This window comes from Rhynchophorus ferrugineus, unplaced genomic scaffold (assembly GCF_030347505.1).
Source record: "Rhynchophorus ferrugineus isolate W39M unplaced genomic scaffold, kcgeb_rfMv2 rfM4, whole genome shotgun sequence".
Lineage (NCBI taxonomy): Eukaryota > Metazoa > Arthropoda > Insecta > Coleoptera > Curculionidae > Rhynchophorus > Rhynchophorus ferrugineus.
Genome location: NW_027472583.1, coordinates 28,739,174 through 28,754,312, shown reverse-complemented (window position 1 = coordinate 28,754,312; position 15,139 = coordinate 28,739,174). Strand labels below are relative to the sequence as shown.

Here is a 15,139-nt window from a genome sequence, read left to right as displayed (position 1 = left end):
GTATAATAGGACTCCGGAACATGTGTTGTTGTAATATACAACATATCAGTTCCAAACGGTAGGGCGCAATGTATTTGTGATTTAAATGGATTGTTCGCCAGGTATCATCAATAATAGTATGAAATATTTTGTGTTTCATTCGTAACTGTTTGTAGTATTGATTTAGAAAATTAGTAACTGAATAGATTAGGTTAATTAACAGAAACAAGAACATTATGGAACGTATTTCATTTCGAATAAAACTAATGTTTCAAAACACATTTTTATTTCAAAGTTGTCCATGAATGTTATCGTATTATAAAATATGATGGATTCAATGTTTTCAAAAATCACTGGCTGCTTAAATGGGACTTTTCTGAGAAACACCCGTTAAATCAAAGTTGGAAAGCTGAAAGCGTTTGGTTGCCTGGGGAGCAAGCACTCATGCAGTATTAAATATATGATAATTACAGTATTATCCGAAAATTTTTTTATCAACCATTAAGTCACCATATGTCATGAATAAATACCACAGTAATGGGCCTTAAAATTGATTGAGAACAATTAACGAAATATACTATTGAAAGCATTAAACCAAAGGCATATGGTATATCATCGTTGAGCTAGTTGATCTCAAAAAGTTGAATTAAGTTATTTTATGCAATGCTGTTCAGGTACTCACAGGTTCAGGACTTCAGTAGGCCAACCTGATTTGGCGGACTCTTTTTAATATGTTGATAAAACATGTACAAATGATATAAGCCTAATCATGGCAACACACATGAGGATCTCAGGTACTAACGCATCTGCAAGAAGTTACTATTTGGCTCCAGATTTCAGTATGGTGGCATTATTGGGATGTAGTTTTTCAGATCATCAATGGCAAGCGCTATAGAATTATGATAAGAAGGAAGCGGAACTAATACGACGCTGGATGTCCTAGGAAATCGGTGTAATGCCGATTCGAGATTCGTTCATATTAGAATTGTCAATTGTCCATAAGTTGCCAATTATCTTCCTCATATAATATAAAAGTATTTAAAGCAAATTAAAGGTGTCCTTCGCATATCAATTTCATCAAGTCAAGAAGAAAATATTTGGCAAATTTTCCGCAATTACTAAAGTGTTCTGTAATATACTTTAGAACAAGTCGCAAAAGCTTCACTCTTAGGTCACCAAAAGTGGATTGAAACTTCTTAATATACGTGGATGTGAACAATTTGAATTAGAGCATCGAACTTGGAAATTTTTAAGTCCAGGAAATATCATTTACCCTGGACTAATTGAATAGGAGCTTAAATTTCAGGATGTACAATCACCAAACATAGGCCGAAGAACATTTCTATGGAATTTCAAATGTATAGAACCATTCTGTACACAATATACCATAGAATATTGGATAAAAATAGAATAGCTCAGAAGATCAAGAGCAGCAACATGATTGGCGAAGTTATCACTAAGTCATATAGTCAACTAAGTCATGAAATATAAAAGCGTTTAAAAGAGAAAAACTATTAATTTATTTAAAAATACTGTTTACTATTTTAAGGAAAGATGGCTTGATGAATGGCGATACAAAATGATATTGATGATTTAAATATCTTATATATAAAAATGAATCGCAAAATATGTTCCTAAGCGCATAACTCAACAACGCCTGGACCAATTTGGCCAAATCTTTTTTTAAAATGTTCGTTGAAGTTCAGGGATGGTTTTTACGGCGAGAAAAATTAGAATTATTGCTGGAAAAACCCTAAAAATAGCCCTTTTTTTTGAATTTGTTTCGTGTATCAGTTGACAATTCATCTGTCATCTGTCAAAAGTCATCTGTAACAGACAACTTTTTTTTTTTAAATTTGATATGACTTGAACTCAAATCCTTTTAATCCGTACGAATTGTTTTATTTATTTAAAATTTTTTATTTGTTTAAAATTTAATTCAAATTTTAAATAAATAAAACAATTTGTACGGCTTAAAAGGATTTGAGTTCAAGTCATATCAAATTTAAAAAAAAAAGTTGTCTGTTACAGATGACTTTTGACAGATGACAGATGAATTGTCAAGTGATACACGAAACAAATTCGTATATCGTGTTTTGTGCAGAGTGTTTAGTTAGTTAGTGTTTGTTTAGTTCGTGATTAGTGAAAAAATAATTTATATTTGATTCGCGTGAAGCGCGAGCGCGACATTCAACTAATAATCGCGCAAGTTTGAATCCAGCTGCTTTCAGTTACGATGTGTCAATTGACTACAGTAACTACCAATGTGTTGTTATTGGTTCTATGAACTTGGTTTGCTCACACTGTAAGGCATTAAAATACAAAAACGAAGCCAATGGATTGTGTTGCGCAAATGGTAAAGTGAAATTGATACAATTGGATCCACCACCAGAACCATTGTACTCATTGGTTTCAGGAATAGGAACAGATTCTATACACTTTTTGACACATATTCAACAATATAACAATTGCTTTCAAATGACTTCATTTGGGGCAACAAATGCAGTTCGGGAAAATTTTATGCCAACTTTCAAGGTATGTATTATAGCAGTTACTCATAATTATTTTAGCGAACAAAATTTTCTGTCACCAAAGTTAAGATGTGTTACTAATCTTCAATTTCTTAATCATTACGAAATATATCACTTAGTCATCATATTATATGGTGATTCAGTTTCAGTGACACTTTTATTATATTTTATATTTGATAGATATTAGTTAAAACTAAATATATACTTTTTAAGATCAAATATTATTTAAGTTTGATCATTGACAATCCATTAATTTATACCACACCATAATATTTTTTTTATTTACAGATACAAGGGCAAATATATCACAGAGCAGGTTCACTGTTACCAGTGTCAGATAGCGACAACAAATTCCTGCAAATTTATTTTATGGGCAATTCACCACAAGAAATTGATCTGCGTTGTGCACATAACAATTTAGTAAAAAGGTCTATTGTAGAACAATTACAAACTTTATTTCATCAACACAATCAATTGATTATATTGTTTAAAACTGCCCTGGATCTGATGCCATCCGATAATCACAAAATTGTAATCAGAGCTGATAAAACACCTGCAGGTCAACATGCAAGACGTTTTAATGCACCAACTATTGATGAAGTTGCTATCGTTGTAGTTGGAGAAAACTTGGAATCCCGTGATATTGTTTTACATCGTCGGAATTTTCAATTACAACCTATAAAGGAAACACACCGCTCATATGATGCACTGCAATATCCCATTATATTTTGGCAAGGTGAAGATGGCTACGATTTATCAATAAAAATGATAAATCCCATTACAGGTAACTAAAATATTAGTTTAGCTATGGCGATAATATCTCAGTCACTATATTATGTATTTTAATTTTATATTTGAATGTTATTAAAACAAAATCTGTTTACAGGTTCTGAAACCAACAAAAAAGTCAGTTCAATGAACTATTATTCATACCGCCTAATGATTCGGGAAAATGCAGATAATCGCATATTGAAATGTCGGCGATTATATCACAAATATGTTGATGACATGTATGTTAAAATTGAAACGGAGAGATTAACATTCATCAGGTTGAATCAAACCAAACTCCGATCTGAAGAGTATATTCACCTTCGAGATGCGATTAATACTGATGGAAATGCACAGAATGTCGGTCGGATGACTATTCTTCCAGCAACATACATCGGAAGCCCTCGGCATATGCACGAATATGCTCAAGATGCCATGTCGTATGTTCGTCATTATGGTACAGCAGATTTGTTCATCACATTTACATGCAATCCGCAATGGATAGAAATTAAGCAGGAGTTATTACCTGGGAAATCATCCATTGATCTTCATGATATTACAGCCAGAGTCTTTAGACAAAAGTTGAAATCTTTAATGAATTTCATCGTAAAACATAATGTGTTTGGTGAGACACGCTGCTGGATGTATTCTGTGGTGTGGCAAAAACGAGGATTGCCACATGCACACATTTTGATTTGGTTGGTTGAAAAGATAAGGCCAAATGAAGTTGATGCAGTGATATCAGCTGAAATCCCTAATGTACAAGTAGATCCTGGATTGCATGAGGTAGTTATCAAAAACATGATACATCTTCCCTGTGGAACTCTTAATCAAAATTCACCGTGTATGATGGATGGTAAATGTTCAAAACGATATCCACGGACATTAATATCGGAAACAATTACTGGTAATGACGGTTATCCATTGTATCGTCGCAGATCGACAGCAGACAATGGAAAATCAACAATTGTCAAATTAAATCAACAAGATATTGAAATAGATAATCGTTGGATTGTTCCATATTCACCCATTTTATCAAAGACATTCAAAGCACACATCAACGTTGAATCTTGCCATTCAGTGAAATCGATTAAATACATTTGCAAATATGTAAGCAAAGGGAGTGATATGGCTGTGATTGAAATTGGTGCAGAGAATTCTAATGATGAAGTTACCCAATACCAAATGGGCCGCTATGTCAGTAGTAATGAAGCAGTTTGGCGAATATTTTCTTTTCCTATTCATGAGAGACACCCTTCTGTTGTTCACTTAGCTGTGCATTTAGAAAATGGACAAAGAGTGTATTTTACAGCACAGAACGCAGTACAAAGAGCTGCTCAGCCACCATCTACTACATTAACCAGTTTTTTTGAGACATGCCAAAACGATGATTTCGCACAAACATTGCTATATTCTGAAATGCCAAAATATTATACCTGGAATCAATCCTCAAGGAGATTTATACGACGGAAACAAGGAAAACCAGTTCCAGGATATACAGATGTATATTCCACCGATGCGATTGGCCGGATTTATTCAGTACATCCAAGCAATGATGAATGTTTTTATTTACGACTGCTATTAGTCAATGTACGTGGCCCAACATCATTCCAACAGTTACGAACTGTTGATGGTGAATTGTGTGGATCCTACAGAGAAGCCTGTCAACGTTTGCAATTGCTTGAAAATGACGCTCATTGGGATCAAACTCTCAATGATGCTGTAATATCATCACACACTCATCAAATACGAACATTGTTTTCTATAATCATATCTACATGCTTCCCATCAAACCCAATTGATTTGTGGATGAAGTACAAAGATTATATGTGTGATGATATTTTGTATCAAATACGGAATAGAATGGGAAATCCAAATATACAAATCAGTGAAGAAATGTACAATGAAGCATTGATTTCAATTGAGGACATGTGCTTGATAATGTCAAACAAACTATTAATTCAATTAGGCCTGACCGCGCCCAATCGTCCAATGCATGACGCTTTTAACCAAGAGTTGCATCGAGAAAGACTGTATGATCTCAACGCTTTGAAAGAATAAATTCAAACAAATCTTCCACTGTTAAATGAACAACAGAAGTATGTATTTGAAACTCTTATGAAAGTAACAAATGATGAAACTGGAGGGATTTATTTCTTAGATGCACCTGGTGGTACAGGAAAAACTTTTTTTATTTCATTAATATTAGCAACAATTCGCTCACAAAATAAAATTGCACTTGCACTCGCTTCGTCGGGAATCGCAGCAACTTTGCTTGAAGGTGGTCGAACAGCCCATTCAGCACTAAAATTGCCATTAAATATGCAAAGCAATGAAACTCCAACCTGCAACGTTTCGAAGAACTCTGCAATGGCAAAGGTTTTGCAGCAATGTAAATTGATTGTTTGGGATGAATGCACGATGGCACATAAAAAATCTTTGGAGGCTTTAGACAGAACCTTAAAAGATCTACGTAGCAATAATAACCGATTTGGTGGTGCAATGATTTTATTAGCAGGAGATTTTCGTCAAACATTGCCAGTGATTCCACGATCAACGCCAGCTGATGAACTCAATGCATGTCTAAAGTCCTCCAATTTGTGGAAACATGTTAAAGTACTTCATTTAAGCAAGAATATGCGTGTCGAGTTGCAAAATGACCAATCTGGAAACATATTCTCTAAACAACTCATTGACATTGGTAATGGCAAATTTCCTATAGACATGTTGACGGCTTGCTTTTGCTATGACTATAAACAAGTCCCAGGGGCAATCATTAAGTGTTTGTGGTATTAATCTAGAAAACCCATGTTTCTCACATGGTCAATTGTATGTTGCCTGTTCCCGTGTTGGAAAACCATCAGATTTGTTTATCTATGCGCCAGGTAATCAAACAAAAAACATCGTATACCACAAAGCAATATAATGATAATAATAATAATAATTATGATTCACATGATTAACAATAAAGCGACTACTTACTTTTCAATCCTTATATATGTTTTATTTAATTATTTTTTATTCACAACGCCCTATCACCAGGGTGATGGTTCTGTTCAGGAGAATTTTTTAAAATACGTAGGCACAAAAACTGCCACATTACAAATCTTTTTGACAGGACGAAGTCTGTCGGGTCAGCTAGTATTCGAATATAAATCAAACCGCTTATATCTAGACGCCTTACACATCATCAACCATTTAGTCTTAACAAAAGAGAAGTCTTAACCCTGCGCCTTCTTGGAATACCCAATTTTCGTAGTCAAGCCCGTTAAAGTCTCATGATATAACAAATGCCTTCTAAAAATACAACCAAACAAATGTACGTGATTATCCTTCATCCGCAAATTAGCCTTTACCCCTGAATTGCCATCTTTCGTCCAAATTCTAATAGACTATGTTAGTGCACAAAAAGTTCAGTCCGCCTTTAGTGGTTTTACACTGTGAACTGTGTTTTACATTCCACTGACTAGGGATGTTTTTCAAGACTTGAATGTTCCTAATTAAATCTACCTTGGATGACCAACTACTTGAGTTTTAACAGCAATACTTTAAATTTAATTGCTGTTAATTAAAATAGTGCAAAAAATAGTGGCTTCATGATCTCCCAGAAATTTTTCAAACTACACTAGTTATGAAATATAAAAGAGTTTAAAACAGAAAAACTATTGTTTCAAAATACTATTTTAGTTTAAGGAAAGAAAAGGCGACTTTTTGAACGGCGATAAAAAGAGAACATTTCAAATAAAAAATTGAGGATTTAATAAAAATTTAATGAATATAAAGATTACTGTAACACAAAAATCGCAGATTAAGCGAAAAATATTACAATTATTACTTATTACAAAGATATTATATATCGTCAATATGTAATATCGGAATTATCCAATTTATGTCGTAATATGAAATTTTTAATATAACTTACCGAAGTAGAGTATATTTTTAACAAACATGAATAGTTAGTAATTTGTAACGATCTTGAGGCATGTCGAATTTTATATCTTACGGCCTACAAAATACCCAGAAATATTAAACCAGGCGTTGAATATGTGCGAGGTATAAGCAACCACGACCAGTACACGATAACGAAGATCAGACAACGTCGAGACGTTGATGTCTGATATCATTGAAGGGTACTTTAAATCATTCTGTCACTAGCCATCGACAGTTCAGCTGTGCCATCATCGACTGCCTCAGCGCCTCTTCGGGTAACACGGTCTGGGTGGGGCAAAAGACCCACTACCATTTGGATTGCCTATAAATTTGCTCAAAGAAAAGATAAGTAAGTATGATTTTCATAAAAAGTTTATTTGGTCTTTATATTCTTTTTCTTATGATTGAAAAATTATTTCGATTAAATGGTTACTGCAAGTCGCTATACAACTTTCGGCTCTTTTTAAAACATTTTTTATTACATCTTGCAACATCTGAGGCTGAATTTCTTCAATTTTGTGACGGATATTACCTTTAAGATGTCAAATTGTTTGGAAATTATCCATATAAACTTTTAAATTAAAAAAACCGATAAGAAAGGTCTTGTGCTCTCTGCTGTGAAAATCTGGCTGACCATGCTAAATCGCCACTTCAACAATAATAGAATTGTTGAACGAGCTGTGTGAGCTATGACCCCATCTTGCTGAAACCACATGTCCTCTAGTCCTTGCTCTTCCGTTTCAGGTACAAGAGAATTTCGAATCATGTCTTGGTACCGTTCAGCAGTAACAACTACAACACCCTGGTCATTTGCAAAAAAATAGGGACCAATGAGGCTTCTAGCATGAATACCACACCTTATAGTTGATTCTGTGTTCCCCAAAAGCGACTATTTTGTTTGTTGACGTGGCCACTGGAAAGAAAATGGGCTTCATCTTTATCAACTTAGATGAAATATTTTTCAATTTCACCGGACAGCCTTAGGATTGCATTACTCTACTCAACTCATTAATTGGGATCTCTCCGATAACAATTTTTGGACCAATTTAAATTAGTACGGAAACGTTTTCCAAATCAGTTTTCAACATACGCCTTAAAATGTGTGCAGAAATGTGTAACCGGGAACCACGTCTCCGAATTGATGTTTATGGAGACTCTACAACACTATCGCGCACCAGAGCTACATTTTCAGCGTTACGAGACATCGGTTGTCTTCCAGAACGAGGCCCGTCTGCTGTCGTACCGTACTGTCGAAAATTCGCATGTAAACGATAAATTGTGGTTTTGCGAGGCACTGGACGATTAGGATACTTTTGACGCAATTTCCGCTGAGTGGCAAAAATGGAACAATTATTTTCAATAAATATTGTCACTATTTCTGCCCGTTCTTGTGACGTATATCTATCTACATAATACAATGGTTAAAGCGAAATTGAGCAAAACGTTACAAAATCAAGATGGTGCGCAATTAAAATGGTAGCGGGACTTTTGCCCATCTGTTATTTGTATTTCATCGCATTTTTTATAACGTCGATAAATATCGGTCACATCATATAACTAGCAATGTTTTATTTCATCCTACCTTCGAGCCATTATTATCATAAAATGTAAACCAGGTTTTATATTTTTAATCTAATTAGATTCGTTTCTCTAACAAACATCATCTCTATTATTTGACCATAGAAAATAAATAAAACGTCCACAAAGAAAAACTTACTGTTCGTGTATTGCAATAACTGTAATTTCAACGCTTTGATCTCCGCAGTGAGCCTTTCAACTTCAACTCGATTTTCTTCTTCTCTTTGTTGTAGCAGCTGCTGCAGAGAAGCACTATTGTCAGAGGAGACCCCAGCTGGAAACGCCTGCTGCGGCGTTTTTGGAGAAATTTCTTTGTTCGATGGCAACAGCTGAATACCTGAAATGAGAAAGAAACATTTTACTTTGCCGGGAAATATTTTAATAACTTAAGATTCTTGTTTTCATATAATTTACATCGTTAACTATATTAATTCCTGGGCAAAAATACGATTTCCTTTGTTTTTCCGATGATTTTAGAAAATGTATTCATTAGTTTGTTTCTGATTGCTGGAAGCTATAAAATATCGTCCCAACTATGTTCTTTATAATATAAGAAATATAATAGCCTAATTAGCAATTAATTGCAATTAAAACTTACTTGTAGTTTCAATGCGCCATAAAATGAACAGATTTTTTAAAATATAAACGTTTTTAGCCATTAAAGGATTACCAATCTCTCAATAAACATTTATTCGAAAAAAAATTGCTCAAACAAATGTTTTTCATTATTTTCTAGAATTGTTTCAGTCCATCTATTTGATAGCACGTAATAATATTGATTTATCGTAATATATATTAATTCTGGGGATTTTTTTAATGCAAATGAGCAGAACACCAAAGACTGGTAAGTACACCGAGCAGTTGATATCGCAATAATGCCGCATCATCTCTGAATTTTAGTTTAGTTTGGCTTTGACACACAACAAAATTCAAATATAAGTAAAATAATTGATCAAAAATATATCAAACATATTTAGCTTATTTTAACATTATAGTACATATAATACATATATTATCGAAGGATTTAAAACTTCAATTAAGAACACAGGTATATTAGTCTGTAGGTTAGAGCTGTTTTATTATTGTTTGCATTGTACTGGTTTCCACACCACCCATGAGGTAGAGTATAGTAGTATCCCCTTGGAGGCCTAATCCACCTAATTAACGATTAAATAACAAAATAATATATATTAATTCCATTCGAGAGCATATTTACCATTTTGCGTTTAGTTCTTGTTTCCTTCTATGGTGTGTTTACTTGTTAAGTTATCTTGGTTTCACTGTCTTTTTTATTTCTTCTGCTAGTACGTTATACATTCTAATCTAATGCTCACGTTTAATTCTGAACAATTAAAATCATGATTGCGCACACAAATCTTTCACGCTTTACAATACCACCTTCTATAGTTATATTCTATCAATTATGTGCATACCTTTATTTGTCTACTCTCATCACTCTGTCTCAGAAATTTCCAGCATTATCACATATACTAAAAGTTTCCTTTGGTCACTTTCACTTTCCGAGTCACTATCCATTTCAATCACTAAACTATTAAATTCTAATCTGTCTGAAACATGTTCATGATTCCACCATTTTTCAATTACTTCTTCTGTATATTTTATCGAGTTATTCGAAACCGAAGGTGTTATGGCTTCCTTCGACATATCCAAACAGTTCTTGATGGAATATCCTTCCCGACCAGCATATCTATTATAATAAGTCTTGGATACCCCCATATCAACTCGACTGGATTGAATATACTGTGATAGAAAGCAAGTCGTAATACAATGCGACCATATTGTTCAGCCATCTGATCCGCTGTAGATCTTTATTCGGGCTCATTTCTAAAAAATATTAAATTGCAATATATTTACTTAGTAACAATTTGAAATAGTTCATTCTTTAACATGGTTTTTTCAAAATTTATTTTATGTACTTTAAGCCATTGCTTAATTACAGCCTTTGGTGATGCACTTGTCGGGAACTTCTCCACTAGTGTACTGAGATATGGTGAATTTTCCATAACAATAATTGCTGGTTCCTCCAAGTTCTTTAAAAGTTGATTTTCAAACCACTGCGAAAACAAGTTATGGTTGCAAAAACAGTCCCCCTTGGACTGAGAGGAAAACACAAATTCTGCAGCAGGAATAAAACTATTTCATTCATATTCCTGTTTCCAGCAAGAAGTAGTTCTTCATGACATGCAATCATCATGTCTGCAATGAATTATTAGTAAATATTAGGACTAACAAATCGATAGATATTCCCACGTTTACCTTTTTCCATCAACTTTTGTTGCCTTTGCTCTATATATATTATCATCTTGCCATCAGAGACGATCCAATATGCTAGTCTGAAACATCCACGTCTCATCTAAATATACAGGTTTATATAATATTTCTTAATAGATTTTGTTGTATGTTTTTAAAAATTGTATTCTGTTAAAGAAATATCTAGAAATTCCATTGTACATAACCGAAATCCTATATTGCCCAATAGTTCATCTTTTTATGGATATTTTCAAGATTAACTAATTACTACTTAACTACTTAATAAACGACTTACTGTTATTATACATAATTGAACTGTGATACAGCTAATATCAAGCTGATCTTGATTCATTACCCGTTTCGCATAAAGATGGTTTCTTTTTGGTGTATTTAAGGTTATATTGTTTTATATGTTTTGAGATATTTCAGAGGCCGCACCCGTACTAATATTCACTGCAGCTGCAACTCGCTAAAAATATTTTCAACAAAAACTTCGGCGATTTGAAATTCATTAAAACAAAGCCTTAAAACAACGTTTGTCGGTTTATTTTCCCTAATTATAATATTTTGAATAATTTTTCGTACGTTTAACAACCGGACGATGCTTTCAGGCTAGTTCGGTTTCACGTTCGAACTTATCAGACAGCATCATGTCTCTTCTTAATATAGCAGCATAAAGAGAAGGAAAATATTATCTGATTCTGAACAAATTGTAGCAGGCAATACATTAAACATTTTGATGACGTATATACAAAAAAAACTTTGAATAGGCTATAGCATATATTTCATGCATATTAAAATTTCTGTTGTCTTATATGAGCACTGTATTTTGAGTATGAGAACAAACAGTAAAAATGAGTTGAGATAAAGAAAATATCGAATTGTTTGTTGCTAGCCTGTTATGCAATTTAATGGTATTTTCCTTTTATTTTCCATCTTTTCAATTCAAGTAAGCTAGTTTGATACCACGCCTGAACTGACAAGAAATAAAGAAAGGGAATTGAAACCAAAAGAAATATGTATTTACCTGTTAAATAAGTTTAGTGCTTACAAAGATAATCATCGCATATTTCCTGAATAATAGATAGTCCTTAAGATTATAATTTTCATTAATGATACAACAATCTTCCCAGTAGAAACAATTTAAACCCATCTACAACTTTGGAAGCAGCTGCTGATGGTAATTATTCTCGAATTTAGATATTTACTAGAATTTAGATTTTCTTGAACAGATTAGATATTACTTTTGAAGCTTAGTTATTTTTCCAATAGATTTTTATTTCAAATAAATATCATCAATCATTATTCGGTCGAGAATAATCATCATATGATATCAAAATTGTCACATGTCAACTACTGGAAGTAATCTCGAAAATAAGCGTATAATAAACAGAGCAGAGAGTTTTTTCCGAATTCTGAAAGTTTTTAACTTCATTAAGAATAATGGGGAAACAATCATATCAAGTGCCTATGATAGTCGGTCCAGCTTTCTTTTTGCAATCTTTGCATTTTCTATTTTCTTTTCTTCTAAGACTGTCGTCCATGTTGACCATAACCTCATTTCCTTTTGTCTCTTTCTTGTTTGCATTTATTAGAAAAATAAAGTAAAATGAAAGTCAAATCAAATAATAATTAAAGTAAAAAATAAAAACCTAAAGATAATGGCAATATGGTTACAAACGCAGATGGGAAGACTGCCAAAGCTTATGTCTCTATACCGAACTCTTTTTCGAATTCATGTAAAAAGGTGTCATCCAGCGTTCTGGGTAAGCCCACAGGATTTGTTTACTTACGTAGGAAGTAAGCAAAACACCTTAATGCGATTTTTGTTAAATTTAATGTTTTCTAATGCAAAAAAATTTAAATTGTTAGATGCTTAAATGTACGTTTATATTTTTTATTTGTATTTGTACCAGTGAAAAATTTTTTACTTTAAAAAAGATAGGTACATTTTATAAGATTATAATATAGATTAGAAAGGCATTTTCATTTTGACAAATCGGTATGCTAAGAAGATTTTCCAGGTATCATCAATAATAATTTCGGAACTTCCAGAGTTCTCTTTGTACCTAATTTTCTTGAATATTTTAATGTTTAATATTTCCACAACATACATTATAATTTTTTTAAAATCTTATTTTCAATAAAATTGATATTCTTCACATTAATAACTTATATTGTGTATATTGTTTATAACCTACATGTTCATCAACTTTCCCCTAACTACATGTTTGGTATTAAGCATCAATTATATTATGTATTCGAAAAGACTTGTTTTTAAATACTACACAAAATCTTTAATATAACCAAATAATATTATTGAAGAAGAATATCAGCCCTACATATATATTCATAACGTAACGATATAAGCAAATATTATTAAAAAGTAATCTTGGACTGACCCTAATTTCAATTCACGTTGATTACCCCCCAACTGACGATTTCATCTAGACATAGAATTAAAGCACTCACTTTACTATTCTATTAATTTATTAATCAACTATTTACACTTAAGAAAATCAAGGCGGTAGTTTGTATAGGTCTTCTCTACTCTACCACTTGAACGTGGATGTTTTATACGATGCTCTATGTAACGTGGTGGGCATACAATCCACCCTAAAAGAATATTATCCTTTCTAAGAACCTTACCCCAACGGATTTACAAAGGTTTCCAGCAAACACGTATAATCTTGGAAGGTATTTTCTCTAGAATAACTAAGATTGCGGCATTGCGGTTTGGAATCCAGCATGGTCGTAAATTTATGTTTGTGATTGTTTAAAATTTGTGATTGTTCTAGGCAACAGTGTAAAATCCGACAAGAAAAATAATCTGAGTCACGCCAGTAGCCAGGCTGGGTAAGACCGAATGTCCTCTGGGATGATTTCTAAAGTTGCTCACTCGTCAGTCGATAGGCTTAATGTTGAGAACCGTTGTTCGGAGCCCACGTTAAACTTTAGGTCCAGTCCAGATAAACCCATAGTTAGTAAAAGGTAACTTTTAAAATATATACAAAAAATAAATAAAAAAAATTTAAATAATTTTCTGGAATTATAGCAACATAATAAAAAAGGCGTTTTCTGCTAAACAATTAAAACTTTGCTTATCACATCTACCCAAAAACAGTTCTTAACTTAATAATAAACGGAATACTCCTTTTAATAAATTATGAAAAAAAATTTTGCTAATTAATACAGGAAAATTGCAAATTAATTATCATTAATTAGCGGTCTTTGTCGACCACCTAATTAAGTCGAGCCCGTCCGCTCGAAGAAGCGTCTCTTTTGTTTTAATTAAATCAAAATTCGAAGTATTCATTTCTCGGCCATGGCTGCTACTAAATGGACATTTACCCTCACTCTTTCTCTCTCACTGTTTCCTTCTTCTTCGCCACGTTGGGGGAAGAAAGACCAACGCGAGAAACAAAAGAAAATCGGTAAATTAATTTAAAATCCCCCGCGGCGCTCTGGGATCGAATCGTCGTACGTGGAGGGTTGGGAAATGGTCCGGTGGGCCGGCGGGGGGTAACCGTGGCGGGCGTAGGGGATGTGTCGGTTTGGGAGTGCGGGAATTTGGAAAAGTTCGTCGGCCGCCCGAAGCAAGGGAGAAAAAGAGAGGGAGAATGAGGAATCGAAGCTAATTCGATTGAAATAGATCGAATGGGTTTCGACATGTTTTCTTTCCTCGATTTTTCTCGGCGTCAGTGTGTAGGCAATGCGGGATTGTTTTGATTTGCACGTGGAGGTTCCCTGTATGCGTTTGTTCTTTCAAAAATTGAATTCAAATTTTATCAATATATAATATGCATTTATAATGGTATCTTTTGCGGAATTTACTATCACTGTTTACATAACTTAATTATATTTTCTTAGCGTCTGATTCTCGTCATTAAGCCCCTCAATTGGCGAGTGACCAACTTATGAATTATCCCAAAATATATCCGGTTTAATTGACGTGATTTACCATCCAATAAAAGTCACAACTGTAGTGGTGGATTACAGTTTGCACATGCTCCAATGTATGGCAGGTTCAGTCATCCTAGCTGTCTCATTGAGAGACATGTTATACTTTTGTACACTAATTA

The 15,139-nt window shown here is 33.4% G+C and overlaps 2 protein-coding genes across 3 annotated transcripts in view; one reads left to right on the top strand and one right to left on the bottom strand.

Annotated features, from left to right (window-relative positions):
- Positions 1 to 15,139, bottom strand: part of Csgalnact (Chondroitin sulfate N-acetylgalactosaminyltransferase) — a 360,415-nt gene that overhangs the window by 63,990 nt on the left and 281,286 nt on the right. For both annotated transcript variants that reach the window (XM_076401496.1, XM_076401498.1), the window contains one exon: positions 8,926 to 9,123. In XM_076401496.1, the coding sequence (XP_076257611.1) occupies positions 8,926 to 9,123 (198 nt within the window). The remainder of the gene's footprint in view (positions 1 to 8,925; positions 9,124 to 15,139) is intronic.
- On the top strand, positions 2,131 to 5,465 carry LOC143194787 (uncharacterized). Its single transcript, XM_076401495.1, has 5 exons — positions 2,131 to 2,335; positions 2,396 to 2,514; positions 2,799 to 3,069; positions 3,127 to 3,294; positions 3,397 to 5,465. The coding sequence occupies exons 1-5, from the start codon at positions 2,263 to 2,265 to the stop codon at positions 5,337 to 5,339; spliced, it is 2,574 nt and encodes an 857-aa protein (XP_076257610.1). The 5' UTR covers positions 2,131 to 2,262; the 3' UTR covers positions 5,340 to 5,465.